Here is a 21266-nt window from a genome sequence, read left to right as displayed (position 1 = left end):
AAGACCCTGTCCTAAACTCTTGTGTGTGTATTTTCTAAATTCTTTAACATTTCTTATTTAATCCTTAATGCCACCATGTATAGGGAGCTATTATTAATATGTATCCCCTTTTTAGAGAAGAGGAAACAAAATTAAAGGTTAAGCTATTTTTTCCAGTACGTTTTAATGGCAGCACTGGTATTCATTTTTTCCAGCAAGTTTTAATGGCAGCACTGGTATTCAATACCAGGGTCACCTAATTCTAGAACTGATACTCTTAATCAGGGGTCCTCAAACTTTTTAAACAGGGGGCCAGTTCACTGTCCCTCAGACTGTTGGAGGGCCGGACTATAGTTTTAAAAAAAAACAACTATGAACAAATTCCTATGCGCACTGCGGGCCCAGGACGAGTCGGCTGCTAAGCAGGACAGGCAGCGGCACCCGGCGGGCCGGATAAATGTCCTCGGCGGGCCACATGTGGCCCACGGGCCGTAGTTTGAGGACCCCTGCTCTTAATCATGGTGCTAAACTATTTAATTGTATATATTTCAGTTAGTCTTAGATTCTGGGGTTTGAAGTAAATACTAAGGTTAGATTGCTATTTCTAATTTCTATGTATTATATTACAAACAAAATACAGTTGACCCTTGAATAGCACTGGGATTAGGGACACTGACCCACTGCAGTTGAAAATCTGCATATAACTTTTGATTCCCCCAAAACTTAACCACTACATACATTTTTTGGATAAAATGGAGAAAGATGGATTTTGTTTCTTCAGACTTTTAGGACTAGTAACTATCCATTTAAAGACCACCAAAAAAGTTTGTTTTGTTTTAACATAGCATTGGATACCCTTGGAAGATGAAATTTTTATATTCTGTTTAATTTTACTGGCTGACAGTTTCACTTAATTGATCATTTGCATTAAGATACCATAGTGGTCACACTAAATTCCATCAGAATGTTTTTAAGTGTCCAACTAAAAATAAGGCAGGTAATATACACTCAGTGGCCAGATTATTATGATCTCTGAACGTATAATAATCTGGCCACTCAGTGTATATCCTATATAATAAAAGGCTAATATGCAAATTGTCCCCTCGACCAGGAGTTCGACCAGCAGGCAGGCCGGCCAACTGCCCATGTCCCCTCCCCCTGGCCAGGCTGGCTGGACCCCACCCATGCACGAATTCATATATATGCACACACACACACGCTGAGTGGCCAGATTATTATGCATTCAGAGATCATAATAATCTGGCCACTCATTGTATATATATATTTTTAATCCTCACCCAAGGACATTTTTCCATTGATTTTTAGAGAGAGGGAAAGACAGAGAGAAACATCGATGTGAGAGAAAAACATACATTGGTTGCCTCGTGCACGAGCCCTGACCGGGGCCTGGTCCCAGGAGAAGCCTGCAACCAAGGCACATGCCCCTGACTGGAATCGAACCTGAGACCCTTCCGTCTGCAGGCTGACACTCTATCCACTAAGCCAAACCAGGTAGGGCAAGGCAAAACTTTCTGTTCAGATTTGTACAATGTTTCAATGAAAATAAGTGAAGGTATTTATGCAAAGACTTTTTTTTAAGATCACATGGAATTTTTGAAGTAGAGATAACCTAAATTAGTAGTTACAAACTAAATATTAGGATTTAAACCAAGGTATTGATACTTGAAAGTGTGTAAGAATATTTATCTTAAAAGCCTCTTCTCACTGAGTGAGCCATCTAATCAAATTACTAAATAGAGCCACAGTTTTCTCTGGAAGTCTAAAGACTGAGGCCACTTTAAATATCAGAATTGCTGTCTAACTAACTTAATAAAACTCATTTTGAACTTGTCATTGTTTTACTACTAATGCAATTCTTCTACCTTCTCCGCCCTTTTTTTAGGCAACAGTAACCAGTGTCTTGGAATATCTGAGTAATTGGTTTGGAGAAAAAGACTTTACTCCAGAATTGGTAGTGTTACATCTTTTCATTTTCATAATTCAGACAAAATTATATACTCTACAGTATTTATAGATATATATGTATTATATATTTTTTATACCTCTATGTGTAATGCAAACGATGTTTGTTTGCAGTGAAACAAGAAACTTACACTAGAATATAAATCAACATACTACTTTCTTCATTGAAAAAGTCTTGCTTTGGGGGAGAAAATGTCCACTGAGCAGTTGATTTTTATCCTGGGACAGACTGCTTATCTCGTTGCAGACCAGTAACGAACTAGCAACCAATCTGCAGAACCCATTTTGAGTGGCACTGGCTTAAAGAAGCTTGAAACGCATTTTCTAAAATCTCATTGAAATTCAACTGACAAAAGCATGTCAGAAATAACAATAATAGCACTTTGTGCCAGATATTATTCTAAGGACTTTGTATGTAATAACTCCTTGAATCCTCTAATAAACATCAAATATTATTATTATTTCCATTTTATAGATAGGAAACTAGAAAACAGGGATTCAGTAACTTGCTTAAGGTCACACAGATTATAACTGGCAGAACTGAGATCATGCCTAGGTAACCTGACTATATACTCTTAACAACAATGCTACACTGCCCCTCTATCTTATTGCTTCATATTCACAGCTCTTTTTTTTTATAACCTTCACTAAATTTGAAAAATACAGATTTACATAAGCGCCATTGTCTTAATATCTCATAATCTACATTGATTCATTATTGACCATTTGGATTATTCCTTATATTTTGCAGTCATGACTAAAATATAAACGTATAGTAATTTCTTAGGCTATTTATAGAGTAGAATTATTGAATCCAGATTTTGAAAGCCTTTGTTACATTCCACCAGATTACTTTCCAGAAGAAATGAAGGAGTTTATAATGTATTAGTTATGGCTGCTTAAAGTTAGTTCTTTTCCCTGCAACCTTAGTTTAAGTTGAACCATATGAAATCACCATTTTTTTATAAGTTAAAAACCTTTGGTTATCAATAATTCCATATGATGGTTCAATCTATCATTTTGTAATCTGTGTTTTTCAAATTTAGTGAATTTATAGTAGTACTTTAGAGTCAACGTAATTTACATTTCTTTCAATACCAGTGAAACAGGATGTTTTTTCCATGCACTGGTATATTAGCGTCCTTTGCTCATATTCTTAGGCTACTTTTTCATTGAAATCTAGATATTGAACTTTAAATTTCTTTCTGTCTGATAATGACCTCTTGTCTGTATTGTCTGTTTTCCTTCTCTTCCTTTAATATTTATTTTTTAACTTTGCTGTAAGATCTTAAAAAATATTTTTATTGATATTTTAGAGAGAGAAAGGGAGAGGGGGGAGAGAGAGAAACATCCATGCCAGAGTGAAACATCGATGGGCTGCCCCCTGCACATCCCCAACTGGGCATCAAGCCCCCAACATGGGCTGGAATCAAACCCGTAACCTTTCCGTGCATGCAACGACGCCCAACCTACTGAGCCACACCAGCCAGGGCTGTTGTAAGATTTTTTTAAAAAACTTATAAAGATTACTGGAGGGTGATATGTTTGGCTTTTCCTGTTAATTAGTGAAAGCATATTACCAAAAAGTGTAGTTATATTTGTCAGAGAAACCATTAAAGTATTTCTGAGCCACTGACAAATGATTTACTAAATTTTAATGGATTAATCTTTGAGTCTTATTTTGAGTAATCTGTCTCTTAAATCAGTAGTGTTCAGTTCCCCCATTCAAATAACCATATCATCAGAACTCTAGTATTGAGAATATCAGTGTTTAAAGTAAAAACCAGCATATTATAAACTAGCAAAAAGGAAAAAGAACCTTTCTAAAATTTCTTTACTTGGTATTACTTGGTATTTACTTGTCTTAATAGTTTTTTTTAGAAATGTAGCCTTATTTTTTTAATATATTTTTATTGATTTCAGAGAAAGGGAGAAAGAGATAGAAACATCAATGATGAAAGAGAATCATTGATCGGCTGCCTCCTGCACACCCCCTACTGGGAATCAAGCCCACAACCCGGTCATGGGCCCTTGACTGGAATCGAACCCGGGATCCTTCTGTCCACCAGCTGACGCTCTATCCACTGAGTCAAACCAGCTAGGGCAGTGGTTGGCAAACCGCGGCTCGCGAGCCACATGTGGCTCTTTGGCCCCTTGAGTGTGGCTCTTCCACAAAATACCACAGCCTGGACGAGTCTATTTTGAAGAAGTGGCATTAGAAGAAGTTTAAGTTTATTTTTATTATTTTTTTTAAAATATATTTTATTGATTTTTTACAGAGAGGAATGGAGAAGGATAGAGAGTTAGAAACATGGATGAGAGAGAAACATCCATCAGCTGCCTCCTGCACACCGCCTACTGGGGATGTGCCCGCAACCAAGGTACATGCCCTTGACTGGAATCGAACCTGGGACCCTTCAGTCCACAGGCCGGCACTCTAGCCACTGAGCCAAATCAGCTAGGGCAGAAGAAGTTTAAGTTTAAAAAATTTGACTCTCAAAAGAAATTTCAATTGTTGTACTGTTGATATTTGGCTCTGTTGCCTAATGAGTTTGCCGACCACTGAGCTAGGGCATGAAACTTTATTTTTAAAAGCTGTGTATTTTCATAGGAAAAGGTGAACATTTTTATTTATTTATTTTGTTAACCCTCACCCAAGGATTTTTTTTCCATTGATTTTTAGAGAGAGTGGAAGAGCAGGGGAGAGACAGAGAGACACATTGATTGTTTGCCTCCTGCGCGTGCCCGACCGGGACTAGGGATGGAGCCTGTAACCGAGGTATGTGCCCTTGACTGGAATCAAACCGGGGACCCTTCAGCCTTTGGGCCAACACTCTAACCATAGAGCCAAACCAACTAGGGAGAAAGGTGAACATTTTAAAAATTAGCAGAAAGTTTATCTAGATGGTGGGATTTCAGGTTTATTTTTTCTTTGTGCGTTTTGTATTCTTTCGTTTTTCTGCATTTAGTATTATTTTTGTAATTAAAAAGAAAAACCCATTTTAAAATGGGATAGGAATAAATTTAGCTTGCATGGTATTTATAGAAGTATCGAAACATTATTTCATCTAGAATATAGTTCTTTTGTATAGACCCAGGGGACAGACAGAGTTTTAAAATTATATGAGCGGACCGAGGGGTCTCAGGTTTGGTTCCCGATCTAGGGCATGTAGTACCTTGGTTGCAGGTTCAATCCCTGGTCCTGGTTGGGCGGCCCTGGTCAGGGCGCATGTGGGAAGCAACCAACTGATGTGTCTCTCTCACATCGATGTCTTTCTCTCTCTCCTCCTCCCCACTCCCTTCCACTCTCTCTGAAAATCAGTGGAAAAAATACCCTCCCTCCTTGGGTGAGCATGAAGAAAATCCTATCTAATAAAAGAGTAATATGCAAATTGACTGTCACTCCAACACACAAGATGGCTGCCCCCATGTGGTCAAAGATGGCTGCCCCCATGTGGACACAAGATGGCCAGGAGGGGAGGGCAGTTGTGGGTGATCAGGCCAGCTTGGGAGGGCAGTTAGGGGAGACCCAGGCCTGCAGGGGAGGGCAGTTAGGGTTGACCAGGCCGGCAGAGGAGGGAAGTTGGGGGCGACCAGGCTGCAGGGAAGGGCAGTTAGGGGGGACCTAGGCCTTCAGGAGAGAACAGTTGGGGGGGACCAGGCCTGCAGGGGAGGGCAGTTAGGGGTGACCAGGCCTGCAGGGGAGGGCAGTTAAGGGTAACCAGGCCAGCAGGGAAGTGCTTAGGGGGTGATCAGGCTGGCAGGCAGCAGTGGTTAGGGGCAATCAGGAAGGCAGGCAAGCGAGTAGTTGGGAGCCAGCAGTACTACCAGGATCGGGCCTAAACAGGCAGTCGGACATCCCTCGAGGGGTCCCATATTCGAGAGGGTGCAGGCTGGGCTGAGAGACACACCCCCATGCACGAATTTTGTGCACCGGGCCTCTAGTAAAATAATAAAATAAAATGCATTTCTGCAGGCAAAAAAATTATAATATGATTTGTATATCTGTCTATAGAAGGCAAAGGAAAAATGTATCTTAATTTTTCAAGGACTCATACACATCTTAATGCAGTTTTCTACCTCTGAATTGGGACTATAATTGTAATAAGAATCTCGGAAACCAACTCTTCTGGGGGTAAGACTATTTTGAAGTATCTAATGTTCTGTGTCTAAAGTTAGAAGACACAAAAGCTATCACCTGGCTAGCTAGATGACCTTTTGTTATCTATATACAAACATTATACAGTTAAGTGTTCTGCTAAATGTATGAAATTATTCATAGCAAATAACCAGACAAACTTTGAACATTTTAAAAATTAGTTGAAACATGATGATGCAATATTTCCCTACTTACTATGTTTTAAAATTCTATTTAGGGAAGATGGCTTTATGCTTTATTGGCTTGTCTTGAAAAACCTTTATTACCCGAGGCTCATTCACTGATTCGACAACTTGCAAGAAGATGCTCTGAAGTGAGGCTTTTGGTGGTAAGTTGCAACATGGTCATAAAAGATTCCAATGAAATAAGAAAACATGGAATATTTTATCAGTCAGGATTAGATTTGGCCACAAAATAGAAAAGCCTCCAAAAAACAGAACTTTTTCTTCGATAAAGAAAGGCTGAAGGTAGGTTGATCAAATTTAGGATGGCAATAACCCAGGCCTTTGAGTTCTGCCATGTGTGGCTTCCATCCTCAGCTCACCTCAAGATCCAGATGGCTGCTGGAGCCTTGGCCACTGTAAGTTTATTATAAGCAGTTGGAAAGAAAAAAAGAAGGCCATCATCCTCTTTAAGAGACTTCCCAGAGGTTCCACAGCACATCTGGCTATGTAGCTCATTGGCCAGAATTTAGTCACATGGCCGTAAGAAACTGGGAAATGTTTGCTTTTAGCTGGGTGGCAGTGTGCGTGGCTGAAAATGAGCTTCATAGTAAGGGGACATAAGAAGCTGGTGTAGTCACCTAGCAATCTCTAGCCCAATGATTGATTTGAATTTCTCCCGTCAGACCCTCTAACTCACATGTAGCATTACAATAAAAATTAAAGCCCTATTAAACCCACTTCTGATGTTTTTTCATCCCTCCTTCCCCTCCACAAAATGTAAAGTTGGCTATTCCATAGTTCTTTCATTAGGCTATTGTGAAGTGGCCCAAACAAACTTAATGGCCTGTACTCCAAGCAAATTCACTAACTACTATTCCCCATGCTTTGTTCCTAGACTTTATTTCCTCTGCAGAAGAGGCTTTTCACTCTTCCAGTCTGCATCTAAGTACCATTTTTTTCACAATCGGGCTTATATCCCACCATTTTCTATGATACATTTCCTGATCCCAACAACGATAAAGAATCTTCTGTTTTCCCATTATACTTTGTATCTTTTCTATGGCACTTTACACATTTTCCCTTTTATTAAAGCTATTTTGTGGATATTTCATCTTCTGTGCTATTAGCAGTTAATATGTCTATTCGCTTTGTCCCATATGGTGCTTGGTACATAGAATTGAGTACAGTTACATCATGGACGTGTGTCCCAAATTTGAATTAATATATGACATGTCTGTTATAACATTACTCAATAGGTTATTGTGACTGTTCCTTGAAATGTATAAAAATAAATTTCATACTCTGTAAGACTACTTTCCATGTATCTTAGGTCTGTCATTTTAACAAATACTTCAAGTGAACTTTCTAAAATGTATAGTTCAGAAACTACTTGCATCATAATTGAGAGCCCTGATCTAGAATATTTACTGGTATGTATTAATGCTGGAAGCCAGAATTTCACTCCTTCTCAATTGTAAGTTCTCTAATATATTTTACATACTTTTCCATTACTGTCCCGTTAAGACATAGGCTTTTTTGCTGCACTGCTTGGAACTAGGAAAGACGTTCTCCAAAGTTATTCTTAGAGCCCTTAATCCTAACTTCTTTTCCCTGTTAAGCATATTTCTTTAAAAGATTATCTTAGCTATTTCTTGAGGGATCATTAATTCTACAGTTTGGTCCTTTTTCTTTGATGTTTCCTATTTCCATGTGATTCTTACAATCACCTCATAAAATTTTCATATTTTGCATCAAAAGGAAATTTGTTTCAAAGACATTAGGGGGGAACAGATTACATTTTGAGTTCTACCACATGTGGCTTCCTCTCTCTTTTTTTTTTTTTTTTAGAACAACCAAGATGATGAGAGAGTTCCTGCTTTGAATTTATTAATCTGCTTGGTAAGCAGGTAAGTAATATTTGGCTTCTTGCTTTGTAATAGTATTTTATTAATGGTGGTAGAGTTTATTTACATTTTACAGTAGAGGAAATTGAAGTGTAAGAAAACATAATATTATATGTATCAGAGTTTTTAGTTTTTTTCTATAAATAATGCATCAGTGAAGATCCTTATACGTACAGCTCCATTTTTTCCTGAGGTTAAATTTCTAGAAATAAGTAAAGGGCATGTACAGGCATGCACTGCTTAATATGGTGACACATTCTGAGAAGTGACCCAACCAGGACCAAGGAATGAGGAATGAACCGCAACTGAAGTATTGCCCTTGGCTGGGAGTTGAATTTGTTCTAACCACTGACCAACCGGCCAGGGCTGCAGTTATATTTTTTTAATTACCTGTGTCCTTTGTTCATTTTCTGTTGAGACATATTTTTATTTAGTTTGATTTCATTTCTTTCATTGAAATTCCACTTGGAATTTATTTGAAAACTGTTTCATAGTCTAAATTCTTATGTCTGTTTATTTCTTTTCTTTTTTAAAAAAATATATTTTTATTGATTTCAGAGAGGAAGAGGGGGGAGAGAGAGATAGAAACATCAATGATTAGAGAGAATCATTGATCAGCTGCCTCATGCACACCCCCTACAGGGGATTGAGCCCACAACCCACGCATATGCTCTTGACCCGAATCAAACCTGGGACCCTTCAGTCCACAGGCAGATGCTCTATCCACTGAGCCAAACCAGCTAGGGCTACATTTTTTAATGTATTTTTTATTGTTAATAGTATTACAAATATCTCCCATTTTCCCCTACTTCCCCCACTCCTCCCAGCCCCTACCCAGCCCCCAGGTCTTTACTATCCTATTGCTCGTGTCCATGTGCTTTGCATATCTACACGAATGAAAGAGAAACATGCAAATTAACCATCATTCTACTACACCTACCAGCCAATCAGGAGCGAATATGCAAATTAACCCAATAAAGATGGTGGCGGCCACGGAGCTGGAGCGAGCAGGAGGCTTGGGTTGCCCCCGGCGATGGAGGAAGCCAAGCTTCCCACACGCCCTGGCCGGCCCTGGCCTCCGCTCAAGGCTACAAAGTTTCAATTATAGAAGATAAATAAATCCTAGATACCTGCTTCCAGCCGGCCCTGGCCTCTGCTCAAGGAGGCAAGGAGGCGCTGCAAAAAAAAAAAAAGAAAAGAAAAAAAGGAGGGGCTTGGAGCTTGGGTCATTGGGGGGCTTGTCCAGCCTAAAAATGGCCCTGAGCCCCTCACCCAGGCTGGCCAGGCACCCCAGCGGGATCCCTCCACCCTGAAGGGGCTATGGCCAGCCTGAAAACAGCCCTCAGCCTCTCACCGAGGCTGGCCACAACCCCATGGGATGAGGGTCCCTGCTGGGGGGCTTGGCCAGCCTGCAAAGAGCCATCAGCCCCTCACCCAGGCTGGCCAGGCACCCCAGTGGGGACCCCCACCCTGAAGGGAGTGTGGCCAGCCTGAAAATGGCCCTCAGCCCCTCACCCAGGCTGGCCAGGCACCCCAACGGGACCCCCCCCCACCCTGACGGGGCTGTGGCCAGCCTGCAAAAAACCATCAGTCCCTCACCCAGGCTGGCCAGGCACCCCAGCGGGACCCCCACCCTGATCCAGGACACCCTTCAGGGCAAACCAGCCGGCCCCCACCCGTGCACCAAGCCTCTATACTAATAAAAGGGTAATATGCTAATTAGACTGGGAGACTTTCCAGGAGACTTTCCGGACGTTCTTGTGGACAAAGCCATGGTGGCAGGGCCAAGTTAGAGGCCAAGAGGGGAGGGCAGTTGTGGGTGATCAGGCCAGGATGGGATGGCAGTTGGGGGTGATCAGGCTGGTTGGGGGGGGTTGGGGGTGATCAGGCCAGCAGTGGGGGGGTGGGTTGGGGGGTGAGCAGGCCAGTGGCGGGGGGCAGTTGGGGGTGAGCAGGCTGGCAGGCAGAGTGGTTAGGGGCAATCAGGCAGGCAGGCAGGTGAGCGGTTAGGAGCCAGCAGTCTCGGATTGTGAGAGGGATGTCTGATTGCCGGTTTAGGCCTGATCCCTGTAAACCGGCAGTAGGACATCCTTCGAGGGGTCCCAGATTGGAGAGGGTGCAGGCCGGACTGAGGGACACACACCACCCCCCCATGCACGAATTTCATGCACCGGGTCACTAGTCCTATATAATAAAGAGGTACTATGCAAATTGATCATCACTCCAACACACAAGATGGCCACCACAGGATGGCCAGCAGGGGAGGGCAGTTGGGAGTGATCAGGCCTGCAGGGAAGGGCAGTTAGGGGTGACCGGGCTGGCAGGGGAGGGCAGTTGGGGGGGACCCAGGCCTGCAGGGGAGGGCAGTTGGGGGCAACCAGACCTGCAGGGGAGGGCAGTTGGGGGCAACCAGGCCTGCAGGGAAGGGCAGTTGGGAGCGACCAGGCCTGCAGGGGAGGGCAGTTGGGAGGGAACCAGGCCTGTAGGGGAGGGCAGTTGGGGGTGACCAGGCCTGCAGGGGAGGGTAGTTAGGGGCAATCAAGCCAGCAGGGGAGCAGTTAGGTGTCAATCAGGCTGGCAGGGGAGTGGTTAGGGACAATCAGGCAGGCAGGCAGGTGAGCAGTTAGGAGCCAGCAGTCCTGGATTGTGAGAGGGATGTTCGACTACCCGTTTGGGCCTAAATGGGTAGTCGCACATCCCTCGAGGGGTCCCAGATTGGAGAGGGTGCAGGCTGGGCTGAGGGACACACACACCCCCCATGCACGAATTTCGTGTACCGGGCCTCTAGTAAGTATATAAGTTCTTTTGTTTATCTCTTCTCGTCCCCCCAACCGTACATCGAGGTATGTCAGTCTGTTCCTGTTTATTTCCTTACACATGTATAAACACTACATACACACATTTATTTTAGGTCTTTTACTGAACTAAATATTTTTGTTCCACTTGTCAGTGTTTTTATTCTAATGCCAATACCTTTTTAAAGATTTATAATATATTTAAATATTGGGAAGATAAGTAAACCTGTATCCATTTTTCCCTCCTCCACACAAGACACTTTTTTAGAGTACACACATATTCAACATCTGGATCCACAGTTTTGCTACTGATGATAATTAACACTTACTGGGCACTTTGTGCCAAACATTTTTCTTAGTGCTTCCTAATAGAAACTCATTTAATTCTTAGAAGGTAGGTTCTGTTATCATCTTACAGATGAGGAAACAATGGTAGAGGGAGAGGTTAAATAACTTTCCTACCATCACAAAGGTAGTAAATGGCAGGCAGAGCTAGAACCCAAACCCAGACAGCTTTACTTCAGAGCTAAGCTCTTAACTATGCTGATCACAAAGGTAACACCTACCTCATCTGTTAGTAGTAAGAGTTAAATGAGAGGCTACAGCAAGCATTGTCTTAGGCACTATATAGGCTATATCTAATCCTTATACATTCAAGTTTGTTTGTTTTTTCCTTTTACACCAGTTCAGAAAAATTAAGTAATTGTTGGTTCAGTAAACTAGTACTTAATGGAACCAGAGACTTAATCATATTATCTGCCTGCTAATTCACTGATATTTTATAATATTGTGAACATATGAGACAAGAAATACCCAGTGTATTGGTTATGATTCTTTTTTCCTCAAAAAGTTAGGTAAATGGAAAAAAATTCTAGACTAGAAAAGTTTCTGAGACATAGGCTTCACTCAGGAAAATTTATACAAGATTATAGCAAGTTTGAAAAAGATAACTTAGGCCTAGACTCTTTGCAGCAGCAGCTTTAATATAAGTATCAGATATTATAAGTCTCTTGTGTTTTTTATTGTAAGTTTTGTTTGTTTTGTTAGCTTTAAGGCAATAACTGCTAATACCTACTCAAATAAATGGGATCCCATTTTACCAATGATAATGATTTTTTAAAACTTATTGTGGATATTTTCAAGCAAATATAAATGTAGTAGAATAAATTCCCCTGTTAGGGTCACCAAAGGAACAATGCATGAGGCCAAAGCGGGTAAAAAATTATGAATTTATTAGGTCATCTGGAAACCCAGATGGGCTGAGCCCCAAAATGGCATCAGCACACAGGGACTGGGAGTCAGATTTTAAGATGTAGAGTCTGAAGACAGGGGGCGGGGGTGGCAGTCAGAGGAGGGACATAAAGAGGTAGGTTTCAGGTACCTGGAGGGGAATGGAGAATTGAGTGATTGGAAGGGTCAAAGGGAGACTGAGGGACCTGATAAGTTGGGGAAGAATGATCAGAAGCCTCAGGGTGGAAAGGTCCAGGGTTGGCAGAAGGGTTTTGAGTGGAGAAGTAGGATTTGATGAGTAGAGCAAGTTTGAGAGAAGGACGATTGAGGAGTATAAAGAAGGCCTGGATGTAGGGGATCTCTGACCACTTCTCATTGCCATGAAAGAAATTGCCTAAGTCCCGGAGAATGTTAAAATCTCAGGCCAGTGTGAATAATTTATATTGTGGACTAGGGGCCCAGTGCATGAATTCGTGCACCTTGAAAGGACCTGTGGGCCTTGAGGCTGCCGTGGGCACAGAGGTGGGTCTCGGCCCATTCTCCATGCCCCCGCCTGGCCTCTCCTGCCATAGCCCTGGTCCCCTGTCTGCCAGCAGCCCCACTCCTGCCGCCTCCGGCTTCCACACGCTGACGGTGTCGGCCCCGTTCGCATCTGCTGATGGCGCGGAGTGATTGGGGCTGGCGCCAGCGGTGGGTGTGAGTGGCAGCTTTTGGCCTGATTGCCCCTCAGGAACGGGGGGAGGTGGAGAAGCCCTGAGGGGCGATAGGGGCCGGCGACAGGCAGTGGCAGCAGGTGCAAGCTCTGGGCGGGACTGTGGCGCACAGGAGCAAAGAATTTTCAGTAACCACTAGAGGCCCTGATGACAGTGACCGGTGCCCCATCTTGGTCTGGCGCCCCAACTCACCTGCTCCTCCATCACACTGCAGCTGAGGCCCACCATGTTCCATGCGCACCCCCTGGTAGCAACCAGTGTTTGGTTGTTCTGCCGTTTGGTCTATTTGCATATTAGGATTTTATATATATAGAAGATAAGGCACATTGCCTGGACCTCTGTGTAAAGGCTGAGCATGTTAAGGTTATGATGGAGAAATCCCAGAGGAGTATTTTTTGGGGGAGATGGAAAAAAATTCCTCGTGGTATAAATTAGGAAGAGGAGGTAAGCAACAAATGGGGACCCAGGGAGCAAGACTAGAGGGAGGGCGTCCCCACCAACTAGTCAGGCTCTGGAGAGAGGTCAGTCTAATCCACATGGCAGGCATCCCCTATGATGTGGAAGACTGTGGGACCTGGTCCTAGGGGCTGAAACCAGGCTGGAGTGCTAGGTCTTTAATCTGAAATGAGGGGCAAATCAGAAAGCCAGTTGTCATTTACCGAAGATGAAATGAGCCGGTGTTGAGTGCAGGATCGGCAATGGGAAAGAGAAGTCCCCAATCCAGCGTCCATCTTGGCTGGTTCAGGAGGGCCCATAAGGGAGGGAGGCCTAATTGAAGCCGGTAACCATGTCATCCAAGTAGGATTCAGAGGTAAGGCCAGGTTGAGCTGTCACTGCCTATTGCTCTCCAAGTAGCAAACACAGGATGACTGAAGCCAGCGATGACTTCCCTTCCCCGTGGAACCCTCCTGGGTTTCAGCACCAAATGTTAGGGTCACCGAAGGAGGAATGTACAAGGCCAAAAGGGGTAAAGAATTATGAATTTATTAGGTCATCTGGATACCCAGATGGACTGAGCCCCAAAATGGCACCAGCACCCAGGGACTGGGAGTCAGAGATTGTAAAGGACTCTAGGCGAGCTTTTATTAGGTGGGGAATTCTCTGGGTGAGTCCTGAGGAGAAAGATAATGGTCGTAGTAAGTGGAATGTTGTCTTGGCAAGTGCTAAACAAAAGAGAATGTCTATTGTTGTCTAAAGGTTAGTTCCCAGGGGAGGTGTCTATTCAATCAGACCTAACAACCGCCTCCCCCCAAAACCAATTCATCACCCAGGTTCAGCAATTATTAACTACTAGAGGTCCAGTGCACAAAATTCTTGCACGGGGGTGGGGCGTCTTGCAGTCCAGGACTGCTGGCTCCTAACCACTCACCTGCCTGCCTGATCGCCCCTAACTGCTCACCTGCCTGCCTGATCAACCCTAACCACCTCTGCCTCGGCCCTGCCACTGGGACTTTGTCAGGAAGGTCGTTCAGCTGTCCAGTCTAATTAGCATATTACACTTTTATTATAGACTAGTGGCCCAGTGCATAAAATTTGTGCACAGAGGGTGTGTCCCTCAGCCTGGCCTGCACCGTCTCCAATCTGGGACCCCTTAGGGGATGTCCAACTGCTGGTTTAGGCCCGATCCCATAGGTATCGGGCTAAACCGGCATTCGGACATCCCTCTCGCAATCCGGGACCGCTGGCTCCTAACTGCTCACTTGCCTGATCGTCCCTAACCACTCTGCCTGCCGCCTTGCTCGCCCCCAACTGCCCCCACCCCCCACCGGCCTTCTCACCCCCAACTGCCCCCCCTTTGCTGGCCTGATTGCTCCCAACTGTCCCCCCGCGCTGGCCTACTTGCCCCCACCTGTTCCCCCCGCCGGCCTGCTCACCCCCAACTGCCCTCCCCTCCTGGCCTGATTGCCCCTAACCGCTTCTGCCTCGGCCCCGCCACCATGGCTTTGTCCTGAAGGTCTCCCGATCTAATTAGCATATTACCCTTTTATTAGTATAGATTATCTGTTCACCAGGATGTTTCTTTATTCCATTGTTTTTGTTAATATATTTTAAACAAATTTCAGGCATGTCATTTCTTTTAGTATGTATCTGAGAAGAGCTTTTTGTTTGTTATTTTTTCTTTTGTTTTTAGTTTTCTGAGAAGAACTTTTTAAAAATATGATTATAATACTAGTACCGCCCTAACCAGTTTGGCTCAGTGGATAGAGCGCTGGCCTGTAGACTGAAAGGTCCTGGGTTCGATTCCGGTCAAGGGCATGTACCTTGGTTGCAGGCACATCCCCAGTGGGGGGTGTGAAGGAGGCAGCTGATCGATGTTTCTCTCTCATCGATGTTTCTAACTCTATCCTTCTCCCTTCCTCTCTGTAAAAAAGCAATAAAATATATTTAAAAAAAATAATACTAGTACCACACCTCAAGAATTTAATAACTCACTGTATCATTGATGTCTACTCCCATGTTTCATATTCCTTAGTTGTCTCAAAAATGTTGTTTTAATTTTGAATTCTTTAAATTTAGGGTGTACTCATTGCATTTGTTTGATGTCTCTTAAATCTCCCCATTAACCTTCCTGAGGTTTTTTTCTTTGTCATTTATTTGTTGAAGAAACTGGGTCCTTTGACTTGTAAAATTTCACATCTTTGTTTTGACAACTAAATCTTCATGCAGTATTTAATGTGTTCATCCCTCATATTTTCTGTAAACTGGTAGGTAAGTAAGTCTAGAAGTTTGATTATACAGGTGTCCCCCAAAAATGTAATATACTTTAACAGTTGATAGCTCAATTTTGAAAATGAAATGTATTTTCATAAACACTGCCTTTATAATTATTCAAAGTGTGTGTATACATTTTTTTGGGGGGGGGGGCACCCTATATAGTATAGTGTTTTTGTTTGTTTGACAAGAGTCCATGGATGCTGTTGTATTACATCAGGAGGCACATAATGTCCAGTTGTCCTACTTTTAGTGGTGATAAAGGTGATCATTGTGTTCAGGTAAAGTCCATACCTTTTACCTGTTGGTTTTATCAGCCATTGATGATTGTTACATAGATCCATCATTTCCTTAGGACTAGAAAATGCTGGTTTTTATATTTATCTATATAACATTTTCTATAAAATATAACTTCTCTTCATCAATTTGAAATATAGTTTACACCCCCCAAAATATAAATAGGATACAGGCAGTATTATTTCCATTTATTACTAATTTTTGGAAAATAATGAAGTTGTGGCCTAGCAATCCTCAGAGATGACCAATAAGATTGCTTTTGGATTATTGTTTTGCATTTAGGGGTTTTAACATTTGATGTTTCAATCCATTGCAGATGTACACATAAAATTTTATTGAAATTTTGATGCTCAGGTTGTTCCATCTTTGGCCAGTCAGGTCAATTCCTATGCTTTTTGTTATATAATCCTGGTGGTCTTTTATGGTTGTCTTACTTTTGGTATGTCAAGATGATTCATGTGTTTTGAATATTTCTCGATCTGGATCTACAATTAGTCTTCTCTCCTGGGAGTACTGTTTCTTCTTTTCAAGTAGAAGATGGTATTTAGAGTCTAGAGAACTAGTTGTGCATTGAGTCCTTTTCAGTGAACAACTAGGAACTATGTATTTTTTAGAAAGAGAAAAAGAAAATTCTGAGTTCAAATTGATATTTCAGTTCTAGTTTAAGATTCTAGGGTTTTCCTTTAGTATTTTTTTTTAAAAGATATATTTTATTGATTTTTTACAGAGAGGAAGGGAGAGGGATAGAGAGTTAGAAACATCGATGAGAGAGAAACATCGATCAGCTGCCTCCTGCACACCCCCTACTGGGGATGTGCCCACAACCAAGGTACATGCCCTTGACCGGAATCGAACCTGGGACCTTTCAGTCCGCAGGCCAACGCTCTATTCACTGAGCCAAACCGGTTAGGGCTAGTATTTCTTTTTATCCTATGCTGAAAATTCTGGTTTCTAACAATGTTAACATAATTATGGATTTGTCCTGTAGTATGCACATAATTATTTCAGAATAACAATGCTACCAATGTCACTGACAGTAAAAATATTAAAATCATTTTAAGAATGCTTTGCATTCTGTTTTGTCCCTGGTATATCTTACTAGAAACATACTGTATATCAGAACACTATGTTTAAGGTCATTTAAAAATATTCTCTGTGTGATTATATTACCAACTTGATATATGGGAAGATTCATTTTGTGGAGTTTGATTCATGTTTTTATTTTTTAATTTAATCTTGTTTCATAATTACATAAAAATATTTACATTTCTCTAAGGTTAAATTATAATTCAGTGTACATTTGGAGTATTTTAGAATCCATCTTTATCCTCCCTAGCCTCCTTTCTCTCTTCTGTAATTATCCATTTTATTATTAATTTTTGGTTTATCCTTCCCACTTATCCTTTTTAAAAGTATATATATATATATATATATATATATATATATATATATGTAATCTGCATTCCTACACACACTTATAAAAGGTAGCATATTAAACATACCATTCTGTACCTTTTTTCCACGTAATAAATCCTGGAAGTCATGCTATAGCAGTATAGATATTTTGTAAAAGCTTCATAGTCTTCCACTGTATCGATGTACTGTAGTTTATTCACCTATCCCCATATTGATGGACATTTGGGTTGTTTGCAGTCTTCTGATATTATTTTCTGTAGTGCTGCAATTAATATCTTTAAGCATACATTCAATGATTTCTTTACTAGGTATTTTGACCAACGTGACTTAGCTGATGAGCCATCTTGATGTTGCTGATCTCTCAGGGGTAGAAGATACTTGTGATGAAGGCAGACTGTCTGAGGAAATAAAATGCCAATGAAGTGCAGGTTGCATCACATTTTCAATATTATGTAAGAAGTCTTCATCTTAATCTGTGCAACTGAAGTTGATATGTAGGAGGATGTAGAATGTATGGATTTGAACATCTGAAGTATCTTTGGATAATCCCACTAATTTCTAATGAACAGTTTTCTATTACCATGTGTAAAACTGTATGGTGAAATTTTACAAATGTCCTTGATACTCCTACATTATTTACAGATGTACACATAAAATTTTATTGAAAGTATATTTTGGTTACTAAAATTTTTTTGACTCTTGTAAAAAACAAGACAATGGAGAAAGGGTCTTAGAATTAAAAGTCTAGATCAGTTGTCGGCAAACTCTTTAGTCAACAGAGCCAAATATCAACAGTACAACGATTGAAATTTCTTTTGAGAGCCAAATTTTTTAAACTTAAACTTCTTCTAACGCTACTTCTTCAAAATAGACTCGCCCAGGCTGTGGTATTTTGTGGAAGAGCCACACTCAAGGGGCCAAAGAGCCGCATGTGGCTCGCGAGCTGCGGTTTGCCGACCACTGGTCTAGATTAAATGGCAAATGTGTTCTTAGCAGCAAAATTAATCAAACATTTTCCATTTAAGCTCAGTATTTTTATTTAAATGCTTTATTGTACAAAACTTTTAAAAAACATATTTTTATTGATTTCAGAGAGGAAGGGAGAGGGAGAGATAGAAACATCAATAATGAGAATCATTGATCAGCTGCCTCCTGCAAGCCCCAGCCGGGCCTGTGCCCTGATGGGAATTGCACCATGACCCCAATTCATAGGTTGAAGCTCAACCCAAGCCGTGCTGCACAAAACTTTTCTGTTAACAAATTATTTTTATCAGTACCCTAATAGGTTGACTGCTTTAATTTTTCTGTCAAGTCTTCTGTTCATACGTAATTTATCAGGTAGAAATGTTTCCTACTTTAAGTAACAGAAGGTCCTAGTAGCAGTGGTTTCTCAAATAGGGATTTATTTTTTTCACATAATGAGAAGTATAGAGGAGCTGGCTATTGGCATTGGTTCAGTGACTCCATACCAAGTCTCTGATTCTTTTGGCCTTTCCCTCATGGTAACAAAATGGCCACTGCAGCCCAAGGCTATGTCTCTATTATCAAAACCAGAAAAGGGGAGGAGGCAGGGGCCTTACACATCGAATTCTTTCTCATACCAGCAAAACCTTCTCCAGAAATCCACAGATTTGTGCTCATCTGTTGGCCACAAGTATATAAGATGATCACCTCTAGTTCCAAGAAAGGTCAAGAAATGGAACTGTAAGCCTTTCCAGACTTTCTAATAAGAGGTAGGAAAGGAAAAATGGGGATTAGGAATAACCGTGGATTAGGAAACCAACAATTTTGCCAATAGTTACAAATAAAGCAGACATAATTTACATTTTAATCTGTTCTGTTGTCTTCAGAAAGCTAATTTTTAAATGTCAACTTAATAGTCCAAGTTGTTTTCTTTTTTTTTTAATATATTTTATTGATTTTTTACAGAGAGGAAGGGAGAGGGATAGAGAGTTAGAAACATCGATCAGCTGCCTCCTGCACACCCCCCACTGGGTATGTGCCCACAACCAAGGTACATGCCCTTGACCGGAATCGAACCTGGGACCCTTCAGTCCGCAGGCCGACGCTCTACCACTGAGCCAAACCGGTTTCGGCCCAAGTTGTTTTCTTGCCATAATTTAAACATTCTCAAATTGTTGGATATCTAATTTGTTTTCAGTGTTAATCCAATATAGAAAATGCTACTGTGAATATCTTCTTGTACATAACTTTGCTTTCTTTAGTCAGAATTCCCAAGAGTAAGGTTGCAATTCATGAGTCTTATCAGTTAATGTTGCATTTGAAAACTTAACTATGGTTTTAAAAATTAGGAATTTTTGTTTCTCATCTGGTAATTCTGGCATAGGAAGTTCAGGGCTAGTACAGCAACTTTACCAGTATAGTATCTTAAATGTCCTGGGCCGCATCCAGATTTCTCTTTTGTCAATTTTAGTATGTAGCTTTCATCTTTTCAGTCATGGTATGGTTGTTTTGTCTCTTGCTTCACATCTGTATTCCAGGAAGGATAAAAAGGTACCATCCCTTCTTGCTGTTTATGTCAAAGGAGCAAAGCATTATAAGAAACCCTCAACTTACGTATCATTTGCTAGAGTTATGATATTTTATGATTATAAAGAAAGATGGAAATAGAAATTTTTTAGCAGAGCACACATTGCTATTCCTATAAAAGATGGAGTTCTATTAGAAAAGAGGGGACAGTGGCTACTGGATTAGGCAGCCAGCACCGTCTACTGTAAAGAGCTTAGTTTTCCAACCTCTACCACAACCAGCTGTTACACCTTCACATTTTTTGTCATTTTGATGCTGGGGGAGGGGGTCCCTAGGGGTTGATTTTATTTGTTAATTATTGTTTTAATTTACATTTCTTCCATAACTAGTGGTTGAACACGTAGTCATGCACACTACTCACACAGAATGAAATTCCTGAGGACAGAATAGCATACAAAAGAAGGCAATTTTGCATGTGCTAAAGACAAGTGGTATAAAAATTTATTTTAATATAGTTACACCTCTATTTTCTAGCAAACTGGAGGATTCTCAAATAGGTAAATAAGAAACCATTTTTACAATGACTCAATTTGGCATAAGGATTTTTTTCAGGAATGTAATGACAAATAAAATTAATGGATATTTTAAGCCATTAATCACAATTAAAAGTATCTTCCAATTTTAATGAAAAATTGAAGAAAGCTCTCCACTCTTAACAGAGGTATAAAACCTTAAGTTTGTTGAGAAATTGTACATTTTAAAGATAAAATTTAGACGTAGTTATTTTTATTTATTTATTTTGGTCAGAAGGATATTATACATTTACTAAATTGGGATAGTACTTTTATTAATATTTTATTCATTTCTATTTTAAAATAAGATTATTTCATCTGTGTCTCTTAGAATAAACCAATTAGAAGCTGACTTATAATAAAATTGATTCAAATTAACTCTCTGGGACAGAAAGAAAAATGTTTTACAGACCCTAGCCAGGTAGCTTGGTTGGTTAGAGCGTCATCCTGATATGCCAAGGTTGTAGGTTCAATCACTGGTAGGGGGACATACAAGAATCAACCAATTGCCCTAACCAGTTTGGCTCAGTGGATAGAGCGTCAGCCTGCAGACTGAAGGATCCCAGATTCAATTCCGGTCAAGGACATGTACCTTGGTTGCAGGCACATCCCCAGTAGGGGGTCTGCAGGAGGCAGCTGATCAATGTTTCTCTCTCATCGATGTTTCTAATTCTCTATCCTTCTCCCTTCCTCTCTGTAAAAAAAATCAATAAAATATATTTTTTAAAAAAGAATCAACCAATGAATGCATGAATGGGTGGAACAACAGATCAATGTTTCTCTTTCTCTTCCTCCCTATAAATCAAATAATTTTTTAAAAATCAAATTTTTAAAAATTATAGAGATGTCAAT

General features: G+C 41.0%; 1 protein-coding gene across 11 annotated transcripts in view; it reads left to right on the top strand.

Annotated features, from left to right (window-relative positions):
- GEMIN2 (gem nuclear organelle associated protein 2) overlaps positions 1–21266 on the top strand; it is a 49568-nt gene that overhangs the window by 10244 nt on the left and 18058 nt on the right. For 3 of the 11 annotated variants that reach the window (XM_080671052.1, XM_080671051.1, XM_080671053.1), the window contains exons 7-11: positions 1883–1951; positions 4646–4741; positions 6339–6449; positions 8134–8192; positions 17661–18022. In XM_080671052.1, the coding sequence (XP_080527178.1) occupies positions 1883–1951; positions 4646–4741; positions 6339–6449; positions 8134–8192; positions 17661–17700 (375 nt within the window). In that variant the 3' untranslated portion in view covers positions 17701–18022. Of the gene's footprint in view, positions 1–1305; positions 1492–1882; positions 1952–3885; positions 4135–4645; positions 4742–5977; positions 6098–6338; positions 6450–8133; positions 8193–17660; positions 18023–21266 lie in introns of those variants that run through there. The other 8 variants (XM_080671054.1, XM_080671055.1, XM_080671058.1 and 5 more) reach the window with 6 other exon arrangements.

The sequence above is a fragment of the Plecotus auritus genome (genome assembly GCF_963455305.1).
Source record: "Plecotus auritus genome assembly, chromosome: 1".
Classification (NCBI taxonomy): Eukaryota; Metazoa; Chordata; class Mammalia; order Chiroptera; family Vespertilionidae; genus Plecotus; species Plecotus auritus.
This window is presented reverse-complemented; position numbering and strand designations above follow the sequence as displayed.